A 22,538-nucleotide genomic window follows, 5' to 3' on the forward strand; every position below is an offset into this window, starting at 1 on the left:
CCTTTCTGCCACCTTCGACACTATTGACCACCATCTCCTTCTCTCTATGCTCCATTCTATCGGCTTAAAGGACACCTTGCTTTCCTGGTTCTCTTCCTATCTTTCTGGCCGCTCATTCAGTGTATTATTTGCTGGCTCCACTTCTCCTCTTCCCCTTACTGTTGGGGTCCCTCAAGGTTCAGTCCTTGGCCCTCTTCTTTTCTCCCTCTACACTGCCCCAGTTGGAATGACCATCAGCAGATTTGGCTTTCAGTACCATCTTTATGTTGATGACACACAGCTATACACCTCATCCTCTGAGCTCACCCCCGCTGTACTACAGAACACTAGTGACTGCCTGATTGCAGTTTGCAACATCATGTCTGCTCTCTATCTGAAACTTAACCTTTCCAAAACTGAACTTCTTCTTTTCCCTCCATCTCCCAACCTTCCTAAACCTGACATCTCCCTCTCTGTGTGTGGCACAACGATAAGTCTTAGGCAGCAAGCCCGCTGTCTGGGTGTTATACTTGACACTGATCTCTCCTTCACCTCCCACATAAAATCTCTTGCCCGCTCCTGCCGCTTGCACCTCAAGAACATCTCTAGAATCTGCCCCTTTCTCACAATGGAAATGACAAAAACCCTCACCGTGGCCCTGATCCACTCTCGCCTTGACTACAGTAACTCTCTATTAATTGGTCTCCCCCTAACTAGACTCTCTCCTCTATAGTCCATCCTTAATGCAGCAGCCAGGGTCACCTATCTGGCTAACTGCTACTCGGAAGCCTCTGCTCTGTGCCAGTCATTGCACTGGCTTCCCATATATCACAGGATCCAATTCAAAATGCTTGTTCTCACCCACAAAGCTCTCCACAGTGCAGCACCCCCCTACATCTCCACCCTCCTCTCTGTCTATCACCCCACTTGTTCTCTACGCTCTGCAAATGACTTTCGACTAACATCCACACTGATTCGAACCTCCCACTCCCGAATCCAAGACTTCTTCCGAGCTGCACCAAACCTCTGGAACGCTCTACCCCAAGAAGTTAGGACGAATCACAACTTACTCAGCTTCAGACGCACCCTAAAAACGCATCTTTTTAGGGCGGCCTGTCACACTCCCTAGCCAAACTAATTTCACCTAATCGCTATACAACTTCTCAGAAAATAACCCCATGTCAAACTCCATGGCACCCAAATGCATCTCAAGGCTCTGGCCAACTGGTCCAGGAAGCCATTATCTATCCCCCATTTTCTTGAGATAGCTGGATTGTCATTGTAAATAAGCACTTGTACCTTGCCCCCCCCATCTCATTGTAGATTGTAAGCTCTCACAAGCAGGGTTGTCTTTTTTACCTTTAAATATTGTATTTTCTATAACTGTTACTTGTTTTTATATGATCCTCCTGAATTGTAAAGCGCTGCGAAATATGTTTGTGCTATAGAACTAAAGATTATTATTATTATTATTATTAACAGCATATCAGCAGAGACTTTTGATGATTCATTGTTGCACTGAAGCAATCGGATAAACAAAAAATAGGACATGGCCGCTTCCCATAAAATGGCATAATGTACATTATATTGATTTGGCAGGCACAGGAGATAGCCCATTGCAGTCACCACAGGAGCTTGGCATAACTGACAAAAATTCTTGTTTACAGCAAGGTTCAGCATGTTTTCACACGAACATCAGGTTGAATAACCTATAAAGTCAGTGTCTTCAGCTGTAATAAAAAATGTATTTTTGTGTGTTTAGTTTTTTTTTATAGCCAGACACTTTGTCCACGAATTCTCAGTCCCCATCCCCTCTAAATGAAATTTCTCCCTAGTTGCCAAGTGGTACAAATGTATGTCACAAGTAGTTTTACATTATTTGTATTGTTCTTAGCTTTAACATTGTCAAATTCTTTTGTAGAAATTTCAAACCAAGAACGTTTTCTTCTGTACCAAGAGATGTTGCCTAAGCAGCTTTTGGAGGACAAAAAATTAGAATTGAATGTGCTTCCAGTATTCTCCCCAATAAAACTAGTCGAGGTAGGTGACCGCGTGTAAGGCATTTCACTTTTGTTTCCAGAGACTTTAGGTACGCTCGTGTCATTAATTATTTTTTAAAGGTCTTCCCAAACAATTGCAGACCTTTAAAATAGACACAGAATATTACCCACCCTCCCCGTGTCCACCTCCAGCTCTCTGTTGCTTATGTGGTCTCTGTGTATTGGCTGCCTCTCTGACATCACAACTACAGCGCACATCCCTGTGACAGGCAATTACAGAGCTCAGCGGCTCTTGACATCTACATCAGCAGATCCACTGAGCTCCGTGGGCTGTATAACATACCTTATACCTGACATTCTGTTGCAGCTACCAGAATATGAGGCAACTGATTAGTAGAGATCACAGGATCAAAACGTTTAAAGGGGTATTCCCATCTCCAAAATCCTATCCCATTATGTAGAAGGTGTAATAATAATATTAGCAAATACCTCCAATTAGAAATGTAGTATAGTTCTTCTGATTCACTAAGTCACTTAATTTCATTGCAGGACCATAGGTATCCATTGTTATGACCATAAGCAACTAACTGTGACTATATGTGTGGATACCTAAGTTCCTGCAAAGCCCTGAATATGAGGTAAGCAACAGTGAATCAGAAGAACTATACTACCGTATTTTTCGGACTATAAGATGCACCGGACCATAAGACGCACCCTGGTTTTAGAGGAGGAAAATGGGAAAATCAAATTTTAAGCAAAAAATGTGGTCATGACACACTGTTATGGGGCGAGGATCTGTTGCTGACACTGTTTTGGGGGTAATGTCCCCAAATTCTCTACTAAGGTACCCCATCCTGGTAATGATCCTCCTGCCTTGTATATGTACCCCATCCTGGTATAAGCCCTTATCCTGCTATATACTGGCATCCTGCTATATACCCCCATCCTTCTATATGCCCCCATCCTGATATATACTGCCATCCTGATATATACTGCCATCCTTGTATATGCCCTTATCCTGCTATATACCCCATCTTGCTATATACCCCCCATCTTGCTATATGCTCCATCCTGATATATACTGCCATCCTCATATATACTGCCATCCTCATATATACTGCCATCCTGATATATACTGCCATCCTTGTATATGCCCTTACCCTGCTATATACCCTATCCTGCTATATGCCCCCATCCTGATATATACTGCCATGCTGATATATACTGCCATCCTTGTATATGCCCTTATCCTGCTATATACCCCCATCCTGCTATATAGCCTGTATCCTATATCACACACAAAAAAACGTTTATACTCGCCTTTTCTTGCTCCATGCAGCATTGCTCCTCCCAATGTCTGTGGCGGAAGCAGCGCCGCTGTTCTGTGTGGAGCAGTCACGGTCACTTCCCTGCAGCACCGCTCGTCTTCCTGTTTGCCGGTCAGCTGACTTGCGTGACTAGCGGTGCACACAGCGATAACGTCATCGTTGTGCTCACCGCTCTCTGCACAGATCAGCTGACCGGCAGACGGCAGGACATTGTGAAGCTGCACGGAAGTGGCCGGTGAGTGTGCCATACTTATTCACTGCCCCCCGCGCTGATAATGATGCGCGGGGGGCAGTGAATACAGCCGCACATGATCACTCCAGGCTGTAGTTGCCAGGAGTGATCACGGCCGACTGTTAATTATGTGCGCACCCCCCCGCCCATCATCCCACCCACCTGTTAGCGCCGGCTTCTGTGCTGAGAGATAATGGGCGGAATGAGGGCGTGCATATGTAATGAGCGGACCCACGTGGTCACGGCAGGCGCTGCCACAGCCTGCTCGTGCCCCCGATGGCCCGCTCCACCGCAGCACCCTCATTCCCGGCCACAGCCCTATAGTCAGACCATAAGACGCACCCCCCACTTTCCCCCAACATTTGGGGGGAAAAAGTGCGTCTTATGGTCCGAAAAATACGGTACATTTCTAATTGGAGGTATTGCAAATATTATTATTATTATTATTATTATACCTGCTACATATGGGGATAGGATCTAGGAGATGGGAATACCCAACCCACACAGTGAACACTGTTTAAGAAAAATGAAAATATTGTTGATTTTGTTTTTTTTTTATTTTATTTTTTTTCCAAATAGAGAAATATCAAAAAGTTGTTTGTACACCCAAGGTAATTGTAATACAACTACAAGATGTCTCGCAATGTAGTATCTCCTTTAAAGGGAGTTTGTCAGTAGGATCAACCCTCATAACCCATCTAGATGGTAATGTAGGTCATAGAAAGCTGAATAAAATTACACCTTGATATCTGTGATTTGATGCCCTATTCCAGAGAAATCCATGGGGTTTTTTTATATGTAAATTTAAGATCTATGGGCCACAGATAGATCTCTGTGAGGATCTGCCTCCATAGCATATTTTAACCTCCAACATTAATAACTAACCATTCACCCCTAACCTTTAAAGTCTGTTTTCAGTTTTATGACCAGGCCAATTTTTTTCAATTTTAACCAGTGTCAATTAGAGGTAGTAACTCTGAAACGCTTCAATATATTGGTGACTCAGAGACTTTTTTTTTTTTTTTGTCACGTGTTGTACTTTATGTTAATGAAAAAGTTTGGTTGATACGATCTGCATTTTTTTAAATGATTGAAAATTTAACAAAAAAATTGAAAATGTCGCAACTTTCAAACCTAGAATTGTTTGCCCTTAAACCAGATAGTTATATCTCACAAAATCATTAATAAAGAACATTTCCTTCATGTTTACTTGACAGCAGCCCCACTTTTGAAACATAATTTATTTTTTGTTAGGAAGCTAGGAGGGTTAAAATTTTATCAGCAATTTCTCATTTTTACAACAAAAGTTACAAAACCAATTTATTTTGGGGCTACATGACGTTTGAAGTGACTTTTAGGGGTCCATGTGACCAAAAATGCACAAAGGTTACACCATTTAAAAAAAACTGCACACCTCAAAGTGCTCAAACCACATTCAATAAGTTTATTAACCCTTTAGGTGATTCACAGGAATTAAAGCAATGCTAATGAAAATGTTACTTTTTTCACAAAAATTACTTTAACCTCAAATTTTATACTTTCACAAGGTTAACAGGCAAAAATTGAGTTTTAGAGTTTGTTTTGCAATTTCTCCTGAGTATATCAATACCCCATATGTGGTAGATAACTACTGTTTAAGCGCACGGCAGGGCCTGGAAGGGGGAGGAGAACCATTTGACTTTTGGATCACAAAACTGGCTGAAATAGATAGCGGACATCAAGTTCTCTTTGCAGAGCCACTGATGTGCTTAAACAGTGGACACCCTCACAAGTGACACCATTTTGGAAACTACGCCCCTCAAGGCATTTATCTAGAGGTGTGGTGGACATCATCAACCCACAGGTGCTTCACAACATTTTGTAACGTTGAGCCATGAAAATAAGAAATTACATTTTTCCCACAAAAATGTTACTTTAACCCCAAGTTTTGTTTTTTGGGTTTTTTTTTAAACCATAAATTTTTATTAATTTTCAAATCGTCAATATACAAAATGGAAAGCATTAGAAAGAATATATTTCTGATTCACTTACAAAAGGATGTCTATCATAGAAATTCAGTGTAAATTTAATTCAGATAGCAATCATGCTAGCAATCAGACAAAATGCGTTACAAGAATTTCCTAGTAATGATAACTCCTATAATCAGGTAAAAATTTTTATAGTCAAACATATATTCGAACGAATCACCAACCTCGACCCCCAAACTTGGGTGTCTCTCAGCTATGAGAAAGGAAAGAAGAATGATAAAGGTAGAGAAAGAAAAAGAGTGGAATATAAAGTTAGAGAAGAGGAGAGAGACAAGAGAGACAGAACACTGCACATTATTTCAGGATATGACGGTAGAGAGGAGAAGAGAAGAATGCCTCCCAATGAAACCATGTCTTGACGACGATATCCCTTTCCTGCTGGGAACAAGCAATCAAAGACTCCATACGGTGTGTCAAAGCAACTTCCGCAAACCACTCCTCCAGGGACGGGGGATCTAGGGATCTCCAGTGTCTGGGGATCACTGTTTTTGCGGCCTGCAATAGGTGTCTGAGAAGTGATTTTTTTTTATATTTAGATTTGGACATGGGAAACCTATAAAGCAAGATTGCTTCCGGGGATGGGGGGACTGAGATCCCTGTCACCTCCAGAACTACCCTGAGGGCCCCCCTCCAAAAAGCGTTCCAAGGTCGGGCAGGACCACCATATGTGTGACATCGTTCCTGACTCCGCTCCACAACGCCAGCACGTGTCTGGAACCCCTGGAAACCATTTATTAAGTGTGACTGGAACCCTATACCACCTCGATATTATCTTATAACTTGTCTCTTGTGTTTTAGACGCGATGACTGATCTATGTGAGAGGGAGAAACATTTGTCCCATTGGGTTTTCGTGAAAGTTTTGTGTAGTTCTGACTCCCAAGCTTTACAATATGGAGGAAGAGAGAGGAGGTCTTTTTCAGAGAGCAATTTGTAGAGAACTGAGTTCGCATGTGGGATAATAGGTTGTGTAAGGCATAGAGACTCAAAGGTTGAAAGGGGACGTATCAGTGCCCCTTTATCAGGAATTGACGCAAAAAAGTGCTGGAGCTGAGTGTATTCATATTCATGATGTGGAGTGGGGGGGGGGGGTGTCTCCCTGGATCGTGTTGAGTGGCAGTAATACCCCGTTAGGGGCTGTGGAGACACGGGGCTCAGTGGGTGCTCTTGTCCACTAAAACCCGCCGCCTTTAGAAAGACAGCGTGGCTCAGGGCTCATCCCAACTGAACGCCGGCCTCCTTAACCGTGGGCGTAACACTACTCAGACAACACAGGGTGAGGGAACCACAATAATTAGACTTTATTGGATCCCCAAAATATTAACGGCACATAACACACAACCAGCAAAACACACAAATGAAACAGGCAACAGTCTCACCCTTCCGCTGGCTCACCAGGGATTTAGAATGTCCTTGCCTCAGAGCTTCCAAGGGCCGCTTACGCCAATCCAGCAGCACCCCGCTTTCGGCGGGCACCCACCGAGATAGGAATAGCGCCAGATTTAGGAAGCTGTGTGAGGTCTGCAAAGTCTGTAGCCAGGTGACCGGATTGTCCCAACCTGAGTGTCCTCCTTAGGTAGTCCTGGTATGATGATATAATCCTGGCAGCTGGGGTCGAAATCCCTAGGCTGTGGATCTGGTCTCCAACCGGAACCGAAGTCCCTAGATTGAACCCATTAGATATCCTGATCCTCTAGTCAGCTCCTAAGAGCTTAGACTGGATCCATCAGCATCCATCAACCTTCATCCCCCTGATGGCTTAAAGAAATCCCTTTTATAGCCACAGCCTTCCACTTGGATACACTGCATCCTCATCGATTTGTTGGACAAGATCGCCTCTCCCATTGGATGAATCTCAAGCTGCATGGACAATGTTTATTCAAATGATGTCTACCGAAAGACTGAGGGTATACATGTAGTCTGGAATGCATAGACTAGATAATGGCTACTAAGGTAATCACATTAGCAATACACAACTACAATACAATGATTACTGGAAGAGTCTGTAGAAACAATATGTCTGGCTTTCAGTGGCCAACACAATTACATGAGTCAACAAGAGTCTTGTAAAAACAATGAGGGACTTATCCCCCGTCTATAAACAATCTATCATCCTGTCTGGCTGAATTTTAAGAAACTTTAACCCATGAGAGTCCATGTTGTCACATTCCTCCCCCTTCTTAATATTAGTCAGACATGATAGGCTTCCGATCATCCTTCTCCTCTTGACGGTACTGTCCTTTTTAATGGTGAGGTCAGCAACAGAGGCTCGCATCTATACACCTCCCCCTGATTACCTCCCCCAAGTTGAGGAGCCATATTGTGGACAAGCACTAAGGTGGGGTCCATGAGTTGGGCTTGCATACATTTCTTATCAATCTTCCCCCAGTCAATAGCAACAGTGTGGTTAGGCTTACTCACGGTTCTTGGCTCAGAAGTGGATGCTGGAGACTGGGAATGTGAATTATCCTTGGAAAAGATGTTAGAAAGATCCACATCAGGCTCCTGCTTGGCTTGGAAGTGGGTGATGGCTGCTTCAAACTGACTGGATAGTCCTTGTCCTAGGTCATTCTCCAAAATGACTGGTGTGAGCAGGTAATCCCCAAGCCCCACTTTCACTTCCCTCTGAGTGGTATCCGAAACAACAGGCTTGGTGGGGCCATCTATGAACCCCCCTTCAACTTCCTCCTGGCTAGTCCCCGAAACAACAGGTGTGGGGAGGCTGTCCATAAACTCAATATGGACCTCTTCCTGGTCAGACCCCAAAGTAACTGGTGTGGGGACGGTGTCCATAAGCTCCACATCAGCCTTGCTCTGGTCAGTCTCCACAATGACAGGTATAGGGAGACTGTTTACAAGTCCCACATCGATCGCTTCCCGGTTAGTTCCCAAAATACCAGGGGTGGGGATGCTGTTCATAAGCTCCACATCAGCCTTGCTCTGGTCAGTCTCCACAATGACCGGTATGGGGAGGCTGTTCACAATCCCCACATCGATCACTTCCTGGTTGGTCCCCAAAATACCAGGTGTGGGGAGGCTATCCACAAGCTCCACCTCGACCTCTCCCTGGTCGGTCTTAGGTCCAACTGCACACATGCCAGAGGGACGTCTGAGCGCTGGCAATCAGCCAGGGAGATGGATAATTGGGAATCTGGTAAATGGTCTTCTGGGGAAACAATAACTGGGCTTACCAGAGTGATGGAAGATCCAATGTCTCGAAGTCCCTGAGCCTGTATATCACCGACCTTGACCGTCTGGATGTGGGGATGGAGGTTGGCTGGTGTACGGTGTCCGGCCTGCCGTAGGGTGTGGACTGGATAAACCACTTCCTCAGTTATTGGTGTTTCTTGGGAGTAGCATTCCTCAGGTCTCGGTTCATCTCGGCATATGTTGACTGGTTGGAGTGGCAGACGGGCTCCAAGCATGCGGCCTCTTTGTTTTGGTGCAGCTTCTGCTGGGTAGCGGGACCATCCTTTTCGAGCGGCTGGTGCTAGCAGTACGGCAGCTGGAATCCCATAAACATATTCCAGAACCTAAGCCCTCTCTTCTCTTGAGGATCTAGGCCCCAATGCATCCAACAACGCTGTGGCTTGGGCCATTTTGGACAAAGTTGATTCCCGATTGTCACTAGATCCATGATGTGGCACATAGTTTAAATCCTCTGGGTCAATATCGGCGGGATCCTCATCGTCCTCTGCATCATTCTGGGCATCCCAACGGACTAATTTCTGGATCAAGTCCGACCGAGTCTCAGCGTTCCAGTAGATAATCTTTCGCCTCTGGCACAGATCCTGTAGCATCCATTTACTGCTGCGGTCGTAACTCCTCTCTGGTCCTTGTCCCATGGCTGAGCTGGTGGGGTTGGACATGGCAGCGTCCGAAACCTGAATGCCTCCCCTATGGCCTGCTGGGTATGCTTATGTGACCCCCTGGTTGTTGAGCCCTGGACGGTGTCCACGAACACCAGTCCGCTGCAGCTCCCCTGGGTAAACCAGGCTGAGTAGTATCCCACTGCTGCCACCAATTGTGGAGACATGGGGCTCAGTGGGTGCTCTCGTCCACTAAAACCCGCCGCCTTTAGAAAGACAGCGTGGCTCAGGGCTCATCCCAACTGAACGCCGGACTCCTTAACCGTGGGTGTAACACTACTCAGACAACACAGGGTGAGGGAACCACAATAATTAGACTTTATTGGATCCCCAAAATATTACCGGCACATAACACATAACCAGCAAAACACACAAATGTAACAGGCAACAGAGTCTCACCCTTCCGCTGGCTCACCAGGGATTTAGAATGTCCTTGCCTCAGAGCTTCCAAGGGCCGCTTACTCCAATCCAGCAGCACCCCGCTTTCGTCGGGCACCCACCGAGATAGGAATAGCGCCAGATTTAGGAAGCTGTGTGAGGTCTGCAAAGTCTGTAGCCAGGTGACCGGATTGTCCCAACCTGAGTGTCCTCCTTAGGTAGTCCTGGTATGATGATATAATCCTGGCAGCCGGGGTCGAAATCCCTAGGCTGTGGATCTGGTCTCCAACCGGAACCGAAGTCCCTAGATTGAAGCCATAAGATATCCTGATCCTCTAGTCAGCTCCTAAGAGCTTAGACTGGATCCATCAGCATCCGTCAACCTTCATCCCCCTGGTGGCTTAAAGAAATCCCTTTTATAGCCACAGCCTTCCACTTGGATACACTGCGTCCTCATCGATTGGTTGGACAAGATCGCCTCTCCCATTGGATGAATCTCAAGCTGCATGGACAATGTTCATCCAAATGATGTCTACCGAAAGACTGAGGGTATACATGTAGTCTGGAATGCATAGACTAAATAATGGCTACTAAGGTAATCACATTAGCAATACACAACTACAATACAATGATTACTGGAAGAGTCTGTAGAAACAATACGTCTGGCTTTCAGTGGCCAACACAATTACATGAGTCAACAAGAGTCTTGTAAGAACAATGAGGGACTTATCCCCGTGTATAAACAACCTATCATCCTGTCTGGCTGAATTTTAAGAAACTTTAACCCATGAGAGTCCATGTTGTCACAGGGGCCACATGGTATAAACGTAGAGGACGGGATTTGGGGCAGCCTAGAAAAGTTGATGAGGTATAGCCCGGGCCAAACTTAGGATTTCCTGAAATCGGAAACAGGGTTCCATTCCCATCCAACAACTCTCTTTTCATAGAGGGGACGCTCAGGGATTTCAGCGTATTGGCTGATGTATAGGAGATGTCTGGGGTATTTGGAAGTGGAGAGTAGCGTAGCCACGGCAGGACTCCAACCGGGATCGGGCACATATCAGTCGCCATGCGTACCCATAATTTCGACGAAGAGTTATGGACGAAGTCCAATACACAAGCATGTGCTAGATAATATCGGTAACAATCTGGCAAGCCCGTCCCACGTGCCTCCTTTGGACGAATTTGAGTTTCCCAACGCAGTCTCGTATGCTTTGAAGCCCATACGAAACACCTAAATTGACGCCGTTTTCCTACCCAGAAAGAAGCTGAAATGTAAGAAGGAATTGTGTGAAAAATATACAACAACCTGGGGAGGATAGTCATTTTCAATATATTGATGCGTCCGAACCAGGAAAAACTCGTCCGCTCCCATGTGGCTAAGTTCTTTTCAAGTCTGTAAAGAAATGGCTGGAAGTTCAAGAAGAACAATTTGGAGAGATCAGGGTAAATGAATGCCTAAGTAAGTAATGACATTGCCTGGGGGCCACTTAAATGGATAATGCGTCTTCAAGCCATTTACCGTTTCACTAGAGAGGGATACATTAAGGGCCTCAGATTTGTTGATATTAATCTTGAAATTGAACTACCTACCAAATCTCTCCAGCAGGGCCAACAAGTTAAAGAGAGAAACCAATGGGTTGGTTATATAGATTAACAGGTCATCCGCGAACGCTGAGCATTTGTATTCCTTTCCGGCTAATTTAATTCCTCGGATCTCTGGGTTATTACGAATAGATGATAGGAGATGTTCCATAATTAGTAAGTATGGAAGGGGAGAGAGTGGGCAGCCCTGGCGAGTACCGTTGTAGATGGTGAAGGGGTCTGATAATGAACCATTAATCTTTAGACTAGCTACTGGGGATTTGTATAGTGAAAGGATTTTAGCTGAGAAAGAGGGACCGAGACCAATATGTGTGAGAATATGACCATGAAATTCTATCGTATGCCTTCTCGGCGTCAAGTGATAGAACCATCAGTTGTATTTTACGGGTCTTTGTGTGATGTATAATGTCTATAGTTTTCAGGGTGTTGTCCCGTGCTTCTCTGTCTGGCACAAAGCCCACCTGGTCGGGGTGAACCAGAGAAGGGAGCAATGGACTCAGCCTCTTTGCTATTAGTTTTGCAAAAATTTTTAGGTCTCGATTAAGTAGGGAGATTGGGCGGTAACTCTTACAAACATGTGGGTCTTTTCCCGGTTTAGGGAACACTGTGACGTGCGCCGCCATGGATTGAGAGGAGAACGGGCAGGAATCAGAGATAGAGTTAAATGCTACCAGCATCAACGGGGCCAGGAGGTCAGCAAATGTTTTATAAAATCTCCCTGTGAATACGTCTGGCCCCGGACTCTTGTTGCCTGGGAGGTTTTTTATTACTCCCAACAGTTCCGTGTGTTCAAAGGGGGCCTCTAGTTCATCTGTCAATTCTGGTCTCAGGGAGCTAAAAGGGGATGTGATGGGATGAGGGAAGCTCGCCGGGTTGGGGAGGTTATATAATTTTGAGTAATATGAACGGAAAGTTTCCGATATCTCCGCGGTAGTGTGGACCATAGAATCATTGGGGCTTTTGATCCAAGGAATGAAATTTTGGGTGCACTGCGAGCGTAAAGCTCTAGCAAGCATCCTCCCGGGTTTGTTACCAAATTCATAAAAACGGTTGCGCCCCACCTGGAGGTATCGCTTATAGGATTCATCTAGTAGTCTTTTTACTTCCAATCTTGCTATGAGGAGATCTCTAAGCGTTTCCGTAGAGCGCATTTTTATGGGCTAATTCTAGTTTGGTGACAGTTTGAAGGGCGGAACTCAGGGTCAGTGCTTTAACTTTTTTCAGACATGAGCCGTGTTTAATAAAGACCCCCCCTCAGAGCACATTTGAGGGCTTCTCATTTAAAAATAGGGGCAGTCATGTCAGAGGAGTGATCTGAGAGAAAGTGCCGTATGGAGTCCTGGATATCTGACCGACACGCAGGGTCAGAAAGCAGGCTTTCATTCAGGCACCATGGTCGTACCACTTTAGAGAGGATGGGGATCATAAGTGAACAGTAGATTGGTGCGTGTTTAGACCACAGTACGTTACCAAGAGTCAGGGAGTCCACCGTTGATGAAAGTTCTGTAAGATCAAATCGGAACTGTGCAAATTCTTGCTTGCATTCAGAGACAATCTAAGATGTCAAATTGGCTATGTCTTGTTTGCTGGAAATTGATTGTAGTAGTATACGAAGGTCTGCTAGAGTGGCCGTTCTGTTCTCACCTAGGGATGTATGGCTGAACAACTCGCCACCAGGGTTTCGGTGGTCACGTCTGGCGGGGACTGAGGTGCCGCCTGTTAAACTAACAAGGGCATTATTTTGGTCTGAGGCCGCTGTTGCTAACTTCTTCTCCCACCAGGGTGCGGGTGCCTGTTTCCCAATTTCTCCCTCATTCCCATCTCGGGGGGAGGCAGATAGCCATGAGAACCCTGTCGAACATCGGGCTGGTGAGTCGGCTGGATGTGAACAGAAGGGGTCGGACCATTGCCCCTGTATCTTGGGCTCATAGGATGGTTCCTCAGGGTCCGTAGTCGCCTTGCTAGGCATATGCTTATGCAATAAGGATTGTTCTTCAGATGGACGCAGGTCAGAGAGGGACAGCGACCCCACCCATCCCATCCCCCACCCGCGATCCACTCAGCTGATCGCCAGGCAAGGGGGGCCACCTATAGGAGCACCTTCGTCCCCCTGCAGCACTACAGACATCCGCCTCTCCCCCAACAAGGACGCAGGAGAGGTGAGTGTGTCACGTGCCGCCATCATGCCGCCTAGTGTCTCCAGGCAGCCCCCTGCAGCATGGGTAGGAGAAGCGCCGCCATCCCTTCCCCCCCCCTCGCGCCTCACCTCTGAGTCGCCACGTCCTGCAGCCCCTCCGCGTTCAGCACATGTGAATGCTCCAGCTTCTGCCGAGTGTAGCCCGGCATCTGGGAATCCCCCTGCAGATCTCCGCTGGTGATTTCTTTCAGCGGGAGCACGGGCGCTGGTGCACCCGATACCCTGCTGCCATGTGGGGAGCCGCCATCTTGGGACACCGCGGCCTCTCTGTCCTCCGTTTGTATGGGCCGCCTCGGGGATATCCCAGTCAGTCCCAGAAGCCGAGGATTCCTCCATTTGCACGACTCGTCGTGAGTCCATCACTGGCGGGAGGGACGGGGGCTCTCGGTGTAGAAGGCTCGGACGAGTTAGGAGTGCAGCAATGTCTCCTTTAGTGGTCGGGGGTTGAGAGGAGGCTCGGGCTCTAGTTTTCGTAGTTGATTTGCCCATATTGTATGATGGATGCCGGTGGATTCTTCTTAGTGTAGCAGGAGCTCCAGAAAGTGCAGCCTCATGCCATCATGGTCAGCCACGCCGCACCAAGTTTGTTTTCTTCACAAGGGTAACAGAAGAAAATGCACCATACAAATTGTTGTGCAATTTCTCCTAAGTAGACCAATACCCCATCTGTGGATGAAAACTACTTTCGAGGCACAGTGCAAAGCTAGGAAGGGATGGAGCGCCATATAGGGGTGCATATTTTGCTGGAATGGTTTGTGGGTGCCATGTCACAATGGCAGAGCCCCTTAGGTGTAGGAACCACCTCCCCCCCACCCCATTTGTGACCCCACTCCATGGATGCTTTGCAAAAACACAGTAATGGATCTTGCTGAGTGAAAGTTGCAAATCTGCCATTGTAGTGCCCATACATTATGCCTTGCTTGTGCTTCAGGAAACACACCCTGTATATTAAGTGGGCTCTTCTCACTACAGAAATCCCAAATGTTGACACTAAATGTTGAGACATTTGGTTTTGGAGGGCAGATATTGCTGGGTTTCTTTTTTGGAAGGAGGGGGAGCCATAACACTTTTCCAGAGCCATTGTGGTAACAGTAACGTGAAAACTCCTAACAGATGATGGATCTGAGTGGATCTGAGAAACCACTGACATCAATTAACTATGGGGCACCAGAGTTGTTAATCCTGACTCAGTCTGGCCTCTATTTAGTGATCTATGACTTATCGGCAGTGCACAAAACTGTAGTCAACCGCACTTCCATTCATGCTTAAAAAGACCGACACCGCCAGATTATAGGCTATAGAGTCCAAAAATAACTCTCCCTGCCTCATTATAGGGAATTTTCCATTGGGGCCATTGCCTGAATCATGTGTTTCAGAAATTTCCATGGACATTCTGTCAAGCGCTCAGCATAGATTGCAGTATAAATGTGAGTCGAGCCTTACTGCAAATTTCAGCCAGAGGAATGAACCAATCAACAGCAGGTCAAGAATTGGTTTTATTTATTTCTAATGACGTTCACCGTGCGGTGTAAATCATTCGACTGCTTGATTCTTTGGGTCAATGTGATTACACTGATACCAGATTTTATATAGTTTTATTTTTTAGGCTTCTATACCACACAAAAATGATTTTACTGCACAAAAATGTTTTTCCATCACCATATTTTGAGAGCTATAATTTTTCTATATTTCTGTAGAAAGAGTCATGTTAGGGCTTGTTTTTTTTGTGGGAAGCGTTAACTATTTTCAGGCACATAACGTTTTTATTTGCTTTCTATTCCAATTTTTTGGAGACTGGTTTAACAGGAATTCAGGAAAACAGGGGTGGGAATAGATAGCAAGACCTGACCCACATATTCCCTTCCTGTTGCACTTGTCAATCAAATAGCAGTGTATTGCTGGAAATTTACTTACACATATTCCTGAAATGAAACATCCAATCTCTGAATAAAAAGTATGCTTACATTCAGCATCCTAGAAGCAGTATAGCACTGGCTTTACTTTATATATTAAAATCCTGATGGTTGGTTCTCTTTAACTTAAAATAATTTTTGGAGTCAGATTCTCAATGAGATCTATTCCAGCCCATAGATCTTAACTCATTTACAAAATAAGAAAAATGTGGGTTTTTTTGGAATGAATATTCAGCAAAGATATACTTGTTATAACACCCTAATGGGAATTGCAAAAATAGCTAGAGGGTGACAGATTACTTGAAAGAACAAGGCCTAAAATATAACTTTTAATGTGTTCATTAAAAATTGACCAAGAGGGTCATTAAATAAAAACGTGTCATAAAAACAAAGACACCCACCCAAACTGGCCACCAAGCTCAAATGGGCTAGTGGTAGGTGTCCGCCACACTAATACAGAACCGTCCCAACAATCCACATAGAATTAGGATATATATATACTCCTTTACCACCCACATAAGGATCTGCCTTTTTTGTGTGGTGGTCGGGTTTCAAAATAGTGGGACTTCTGATCACAGTAAGTATCTATATTACAGCAGGGATCCCACCTTCAACATAGCATGGGTCCCTCTTATAAACAAAGCCAGGAATCTTACCGTATACAGGATAATGGGCATCAAAACGACCTATAAAGGTTATAGGTCACCATCTGGTGGCTTCATAAATGCCATATAAAACCTTCCCGTTACTTTATAACTGTTAAGGCAGAGAACGCATAAACCCAACGCGTTTCGTATTATTCAGATACTCATCAGGGGAAATTCTTCTCTTAATACTCTGCACATCGTCCTCTTTTTCATATGAACGAAAATATTGCGCCCTCATGGACTGTAATATAATTAACAAAACTAAGCAAACCCAGAGTCTACATATGAACATACGACATTCAAGGATCACAAGTACACTCACCATATACGTCCATTATAGACGGACTCACAAAGCGTGTGCCGCGCTGTTAGCTATGGAGAGCGCCATTTTATATAGCTCGCGCATGCGCAGTAAAACCAAAGAACACGTCAAATGACGCTCACACAGGGGATACCGCCCCCGGAAATCACGCGTCATTGACTACGTTGCCAACAGCGTCTCAAGGACAATGACGGCTAGCAAACACCCACAGCAGACCATAACAGGTCAGTAGGTGGCTCAAAATAGCAACCGCACAAAGAGGCCAATAAAAGTTTCCTCTGTTACATCTCAAATAGTGCAGTTGAGATATAAAACAATAGTTAACCTACTCAAAGTGCGGCGATATCCTCATATATCGAACCAGTAACACATAATGGTAACCAGGTTAAATAGGGATAGAAGTCCAAACAGGCAGCCTCAGATGATGAATGGGGGATCAAGAATTGATAAAGATGACCAGAATGGGAGGGCGGATCAGCATGACACACAACATATAGGCATACAGAACAAGTGTATATAGCTGTTCCCAGAGCGAGAAAAGGGGAGGAACTGGGAGTCATTATGGGGCCCTGGGTGGGTTGTCAAACCATACATTCAAGAGATGAAAGAATGAAAGATGCAAACTAGAAGTGCCCCTACTATACTAACCCTCAGCACTACCCAAAGAAAAGGCCCTACCTATACCGTGGAGGTTGGCACCCTAAACAACCTACGCCAGTGGCACCCCCACTCTGCGACGAATGTCCCTCCTGCACTATACCTAATAACTAAGGTGCATCTAATAAAGGGGCAAAGGATAGATGCTCATTCAGACCTATGGGCGCAAGGGTATTAAGTTAATATATCCAAAAACATTCCCACTGTAGGATCATTTTGTCCCAGTTTCCTCCTTTATGCGGGGGTCTAATCTGATCGATCCCCATTATTTTTATAGATTTCACATCCCCCTCATGAAAATTATTGACATGCCTAGCCACCGGTGTATCATTGTTCCTCTTAATGTCATTCTTGTGTTCGCCAATTCTCCTTCTAAGTTCCCTGATAGTCTTGCCTACATATTTTTTACTACAACAACAGTTCACCAGATAATCACCCCTTTGGTCTTGCAGGTAATGAATGATCTTACTTCAAAAGTCCTATCATTGGTGGAATTAGTGAACCCCTTACCCTCCTCCACAAGAAAACAATTCACGCAGCTGTGACATTTAAAGCACCCCCTTGCATCACCGATGGAACATGTCGATCCACCCTCCCTATAGTGGCTATGAACAAGCCTGTCTCTAAGGAATCTAGATTTGCGGAACGTGATTGCCGGGTGCTTAGGTAGACATTTGTTCAGAATTGGGTCCATTTTGAGGATAGGCCAGTATTTCAGCAAAGTTTTCCTTAGACTAAAAGCCCCATTATTGAAGGTAGTGATAAACCTCACAAGATCAGTTTCAACCTTGCGGTCCTGTCTCGGATTCAGCACATCAGTCCTCTCTATCCGAGATACCTCCTGCAGAGCCTTCTTTACCACCTTCTCAGGATAGCCTCTTTCACCTAGCCTCTCGGCAAGATCCAAGGACTGATACCTGAACTTTTTATTATCAGAGCAATTTCACTTCATGCGTACAAACTGGCCCTTTGGAATTCCCCTTTTCAGGGATCTCAGGTGTGCACTGTCCCATCTTAGCAGGGAATTAGAAGATGTGGCTTTCCTAAAGGTGCTGGTTACCAGGCGACCACCCAGACCCCTCTCAACGAGGATATCCAAAAATGCCAGCCTGTCATGATTCATCTCAGAGGTGAAGCGTAGCCCAATATCATTATGGTTAAGTGTCTGGACAAAACTGCAAAAGTTCTCCTCTTGTCCTTTCCATATCACAAAAACATCGTCTATATACCGAACCCATAGAACAATGTCATCGGTATCAAGGGAACCATCAAAAACGAGGGGTTCCTCCCATCAGCCTAGGAGCAAGTTCGCGTAGGACGGGGCACAGCAACTCCCCATTGCGGTGCCCCTAAGCTGGTGGTAGTACTTCCCATCGAAAGTAAAGACATTTTTCGTGAGACAGAATTGCAAGGCCTTCAAAACGAAATCATTATGCCTGCTCATATGTCTTCCTCTAAAGTTCAAGTAGTACTTGACAGCCTCGAGTCCCACATTATGTGGTATGGAGGAGTAAAGGGCCTCGACGTCAATGCTACATAGTAGCATACCCTCTTCAAGAAAAAAATCATTGATTTTTCGTGGGAAGTCTGTAGAATCACCTAGGTATGAATTGAGGGCCAAAACAAAAGGTCGTAGGATCTCATCTAGATAGTTTCTCAGTGAGGCTTCCCACCCCAGACACAATCAGGTGGCCTTTCAAGGGGTTTAGCCCTTTGTGAACTTTTGGTAGAGTATAGAAGGTCGCTTGGATGGGGAATTGTGGAAACAGATAGTCAAATTCATTTTTGTCAATAATGTTGTTACTCAAAGCCTCCTCCAACAGTAGCCTCAACTCATCCTTAAAAACTGGGATTGGATTGGAGGCTAAAATAGCTTAACCACTCCTCTCATTCAACAGATCAAGACAGACTTTCTTATAGTCAGGGGAATCCATTATCACAACATTACCCCCCTTGTCGGAGGGTTTTATCGTGACACTGGAATCCCCTTCGAGTACACGTAAATTCGCCATCTCTGCTTTGGTAAGGTTATGTTTGACATGTTCAAAATTCAGGCCCTTATTAATATCATCAGATACCATGTTGACAAAGACATCAACTACGTCAACCTCAGTAGTAATGGGGGGCATCTTACTGCTTTTGTTCCTAAGAGATGTAAAAGGACCATCACCCATATCATTAGGATTAGTATCATCTAGGTGGAACAAAAAACGTACATCCGATAGTAGGTCTTCTGGGATACCCAGATTAGTGCAAGTTTTTTCTGTCTCCCTACCATAAATTTTTTTCAATTTTAACCTTCTGGCAAACAGATTAAGATCCTTTATTGCACAGAATTCTTCAAAATCTGTAGTTTGTACGAATGAGTCCCTTATTTAGGACCACCTCTTCATGCTGACTTAGAGTGCGAGAAGAGAGGTTAATAATTTGAGGGGCCCTATTAGGTACTAATGGTTTTTGCTCCTTAGGAAGTACTGGTTCTCTAATAAACCACCCCTTCCTGTATTTTGTGCTATTCCCCTATTCGACCCTCTACCTCTGTTCACAAACTTTTTAAACCGCAGCTGGGGGCGAAAACCCGTACCTCCTAGTTCTGTATCTGACAATTCTGCCTCAGTGGAGGATACATCAGTTTCACTAGGTTTATCATTACGGTTTGTAGAGAAAACATAGACCCTATTATCCTTGAAGTCTTGAAGATCTCTAACATAAAATCTGTGTTTTCTCTTTTAGTTTATACTGGAATTTCTCCACCACCCCTTGTAATATTAATTCCTTATTCTGGAAATCACCTTCTCATGAAAACTTCCTGGTGATTTCAATGTGCTCTTTCAAGGACTCCTCTAGTATGGCTAGGTTTTTCTTCTCCTCCAGCAACAATTTCATTAGCTTTAGTGAACTTTCGGTCCCCTCCCTCTCCCACAGATTACTTGAAAGAACAAGGCCTAAAAATATAACCTTTAATGTGTTCATGAAAAATTGACCAAGAGGATCATTAAATAAAAACGTGTCATAAAAACAAAGATACCCACCCAAACAGGCCACCAAGCTCAAATGGGCTAGGGGTAGGTGTCCGGCACAATAATACAGAACCGTCCCAACAATCCACATAGAATTAGGATATATATACTCCTTTACCACCCACATAAGGATCCGCCTTTTTTGTGTGGTGGTCGGGTTTCAAAATAGTGGGACTTCTGATCACAGTAAGTACCTGTATTACAGCAGGGATCCCACCTTCAACATAGCATGGGTCCATCTTATAAACAAAGCCAGGAATCTTACCGTATACAGGATAATGGGCATCAAAACGACCGGTAAAGGTTATAGGTCACCATCTGGAGGCTTCATAAATACCATATAATACCTTCCTGTTACTTTATAACTGTTAAGGCAGAGAACGCATAAACCCAACGCGTTTCGTATTATTCAGATGCTCATCAGGGGAAATTCTTCTCTTAATACTCTGCACATCGTCCTCTTTTTCATATGAACGAAAATATTGCGCCCTCATGGCCTGTAATATAATTAATAAAACTAAGCAAACCCAGAGTCTACATATGAATATACGACATTCAAGGATCACAAGTACACTCACCATATACATCCATTATAGACGGACTCACAAAGCGTGTGCCGCGCTGTTAGCTATGGACAGCGCCATTTTATATAGCTCGCGCATGCGCAGTAAAACCAAAGAACACGTCAAATGACGCTCACACAGGGGATACCGCCCCCGGAAGTCACGCGTCGTTCACTACGCACTACGTTGCCAACAGCGTCTCCATGACAATGACGCCTAGCAAACGCCCACAGCAGACCATAACAGGTCAGTAGGTGGCTCAAAATAGCAACCGCACAAACAGGCCAATAAAAGTTTCCTCTGTTTCATCTCAAATAGTGCAGTTGCGATTTAAAATACACACCAAGGTATAAAACCAGTGGTGTTAAACAATAGTTTAACCTATATATACACCTTGGTTAGGTCCTTAAAAGCCCCATTAAGTGTCAGTGTGTATCCCTTAAGAACAAGACTCCTGTCTGAAAAAACATCCCTGGCTTCAGTAGCCCATTGCCTGGTATCCAGGTCTATGTATAGAAATCCCGCCTTTTTTCAGTATTAAACAATAGATATTCAGCAAAGATATACTTGTTATAACACCCTAATGGGAATTGCAAAAATAGCTAAAGGGTGACAGATTACTTGAAAGAACAAGGCCTAAAATATAACTTTTAATGTGTTCATTAAAAATTGACCAAGAGGGTCATTAAATAAAAACGTGTCATAAAAACAAAGACACCCACCCAAACTGGCCACCAAGCTCAAATGGGCTAGGGGCAGGTGTCCGGCACACTAATACAGAACCGTCCCAACAATCCACATAGAATTAGGATATATATACTCCTTCACCACCCACATAAGGATCCGCCTTTTTTGTGTGGTGGTCGGGTTTCAAAATAGTGGGACTTCTGATCACAGTAAGTACCTGTATTACAGCAGGGATCCCACCTTCAACATAGCATGGGTCCCTCTTATAAACAAAGCCAGGAATCTTACCATATAAAGGATAATGGGCATCAAAACGACCGGTAAAGGTTATAGGTCACCATCTGGTGGCTTCATAAATACCATATAATACCTTCCCGTTACTTTATAACTGTTAAGGCAGAGAACGCATAAACCCAACGCGTTTCGTATTATTCAGATACTCATCAGGGGAAATTCTTCTCTTAATACTCTGCACATCGTCCTCTTTTTCATATGAACGAAAATATTGCGCCCTCATGGACTGTAATAGAATTAACAAAACTAAACAAACCCAGTCTACATACGAACATACGACATTCAAGGATCACAAGTACACTCACCATATACGTCCATTATAGACGGACTCACAAAGCGTGCGCCGCGCTGTTAGGTATGGACAGCGCCATTTTATATAGCTCGCGCATGCACAGTAAAACCAAAGAACACGTCAAATGACGCTCACAGTCACGCGTGTGACAAGAGATGAACGAATGAAAGGTGCAAACTAGAAGTGCCCCTACTATACTAATTCTTAGCACTACCCAAAGTATATAAAGTCTTTGGGTAGTGCTGAGGGGTTAGTATAATAGGGGCACTTCTAGTTTGCACCTTTCATTCTTTCATCTCTTCAATGTATGGTTTGACAACCCACCCAGGGCCCCATAATGACTCCCGGTTCCTCCCCTTTTCTCGCTCTGGGGACAGCTATATACACTTGTTCTGTATGCCTATATCTTGTGTGTCATGCTGATCCGCCCTCCCATTCTGGTCATCTTTATTTATCAATACTTGATCCCCCATTCGTCATCTGAGGCTGCCTTTATGGACTTCTATCCCTATTTAACCTGGTTACCATTA

At 44.6% G+C, this 22,538-nt stretch overlaps 1 protein-coding gene across 2 annotated transcripts in view; it reads left to right on the forward strand.

The window, feature by feature from the left end:
* The window catches only part of NUP133 (nucleoporin 133), a 584,654-nt gene that overhangs the window by 465,586 nt on the left and 96,530 nt on the right, over window positions 1-22,538 (forward strand). For both annotated transcript variants that reach the window (XM_075339754.1, XM_075339755.1), the window contains exon 22: window positions 1,901-2,019. In XM_075339754.1, coding sequence (XP_075195869.1) covers window positions 1,901-2,019 — 119 coding nt within the window. The remainder of the gene's footprint in view (window positions 1-1,900; window positions 2,020-22,538) is intronic.

The sequence above is a fragment of the Anomaloglossus baeobatrachus genome, chromosome 3 (genome assembly GCF_048569485.1).
Source record: "Anomaloglossus baeobatrachus isolate aAnoBae1 chromosome 3, aAnoBae1.hap1, whole genome shotgun sequence".
NCBI classification, from domain to species: domain Eukaryota; kingdom Metazoa; phylum Chordata; class Amphibia; order Anura; family Aromobatidae; genus Anomaloglossus; species Anomaloglossus baeobatrachus.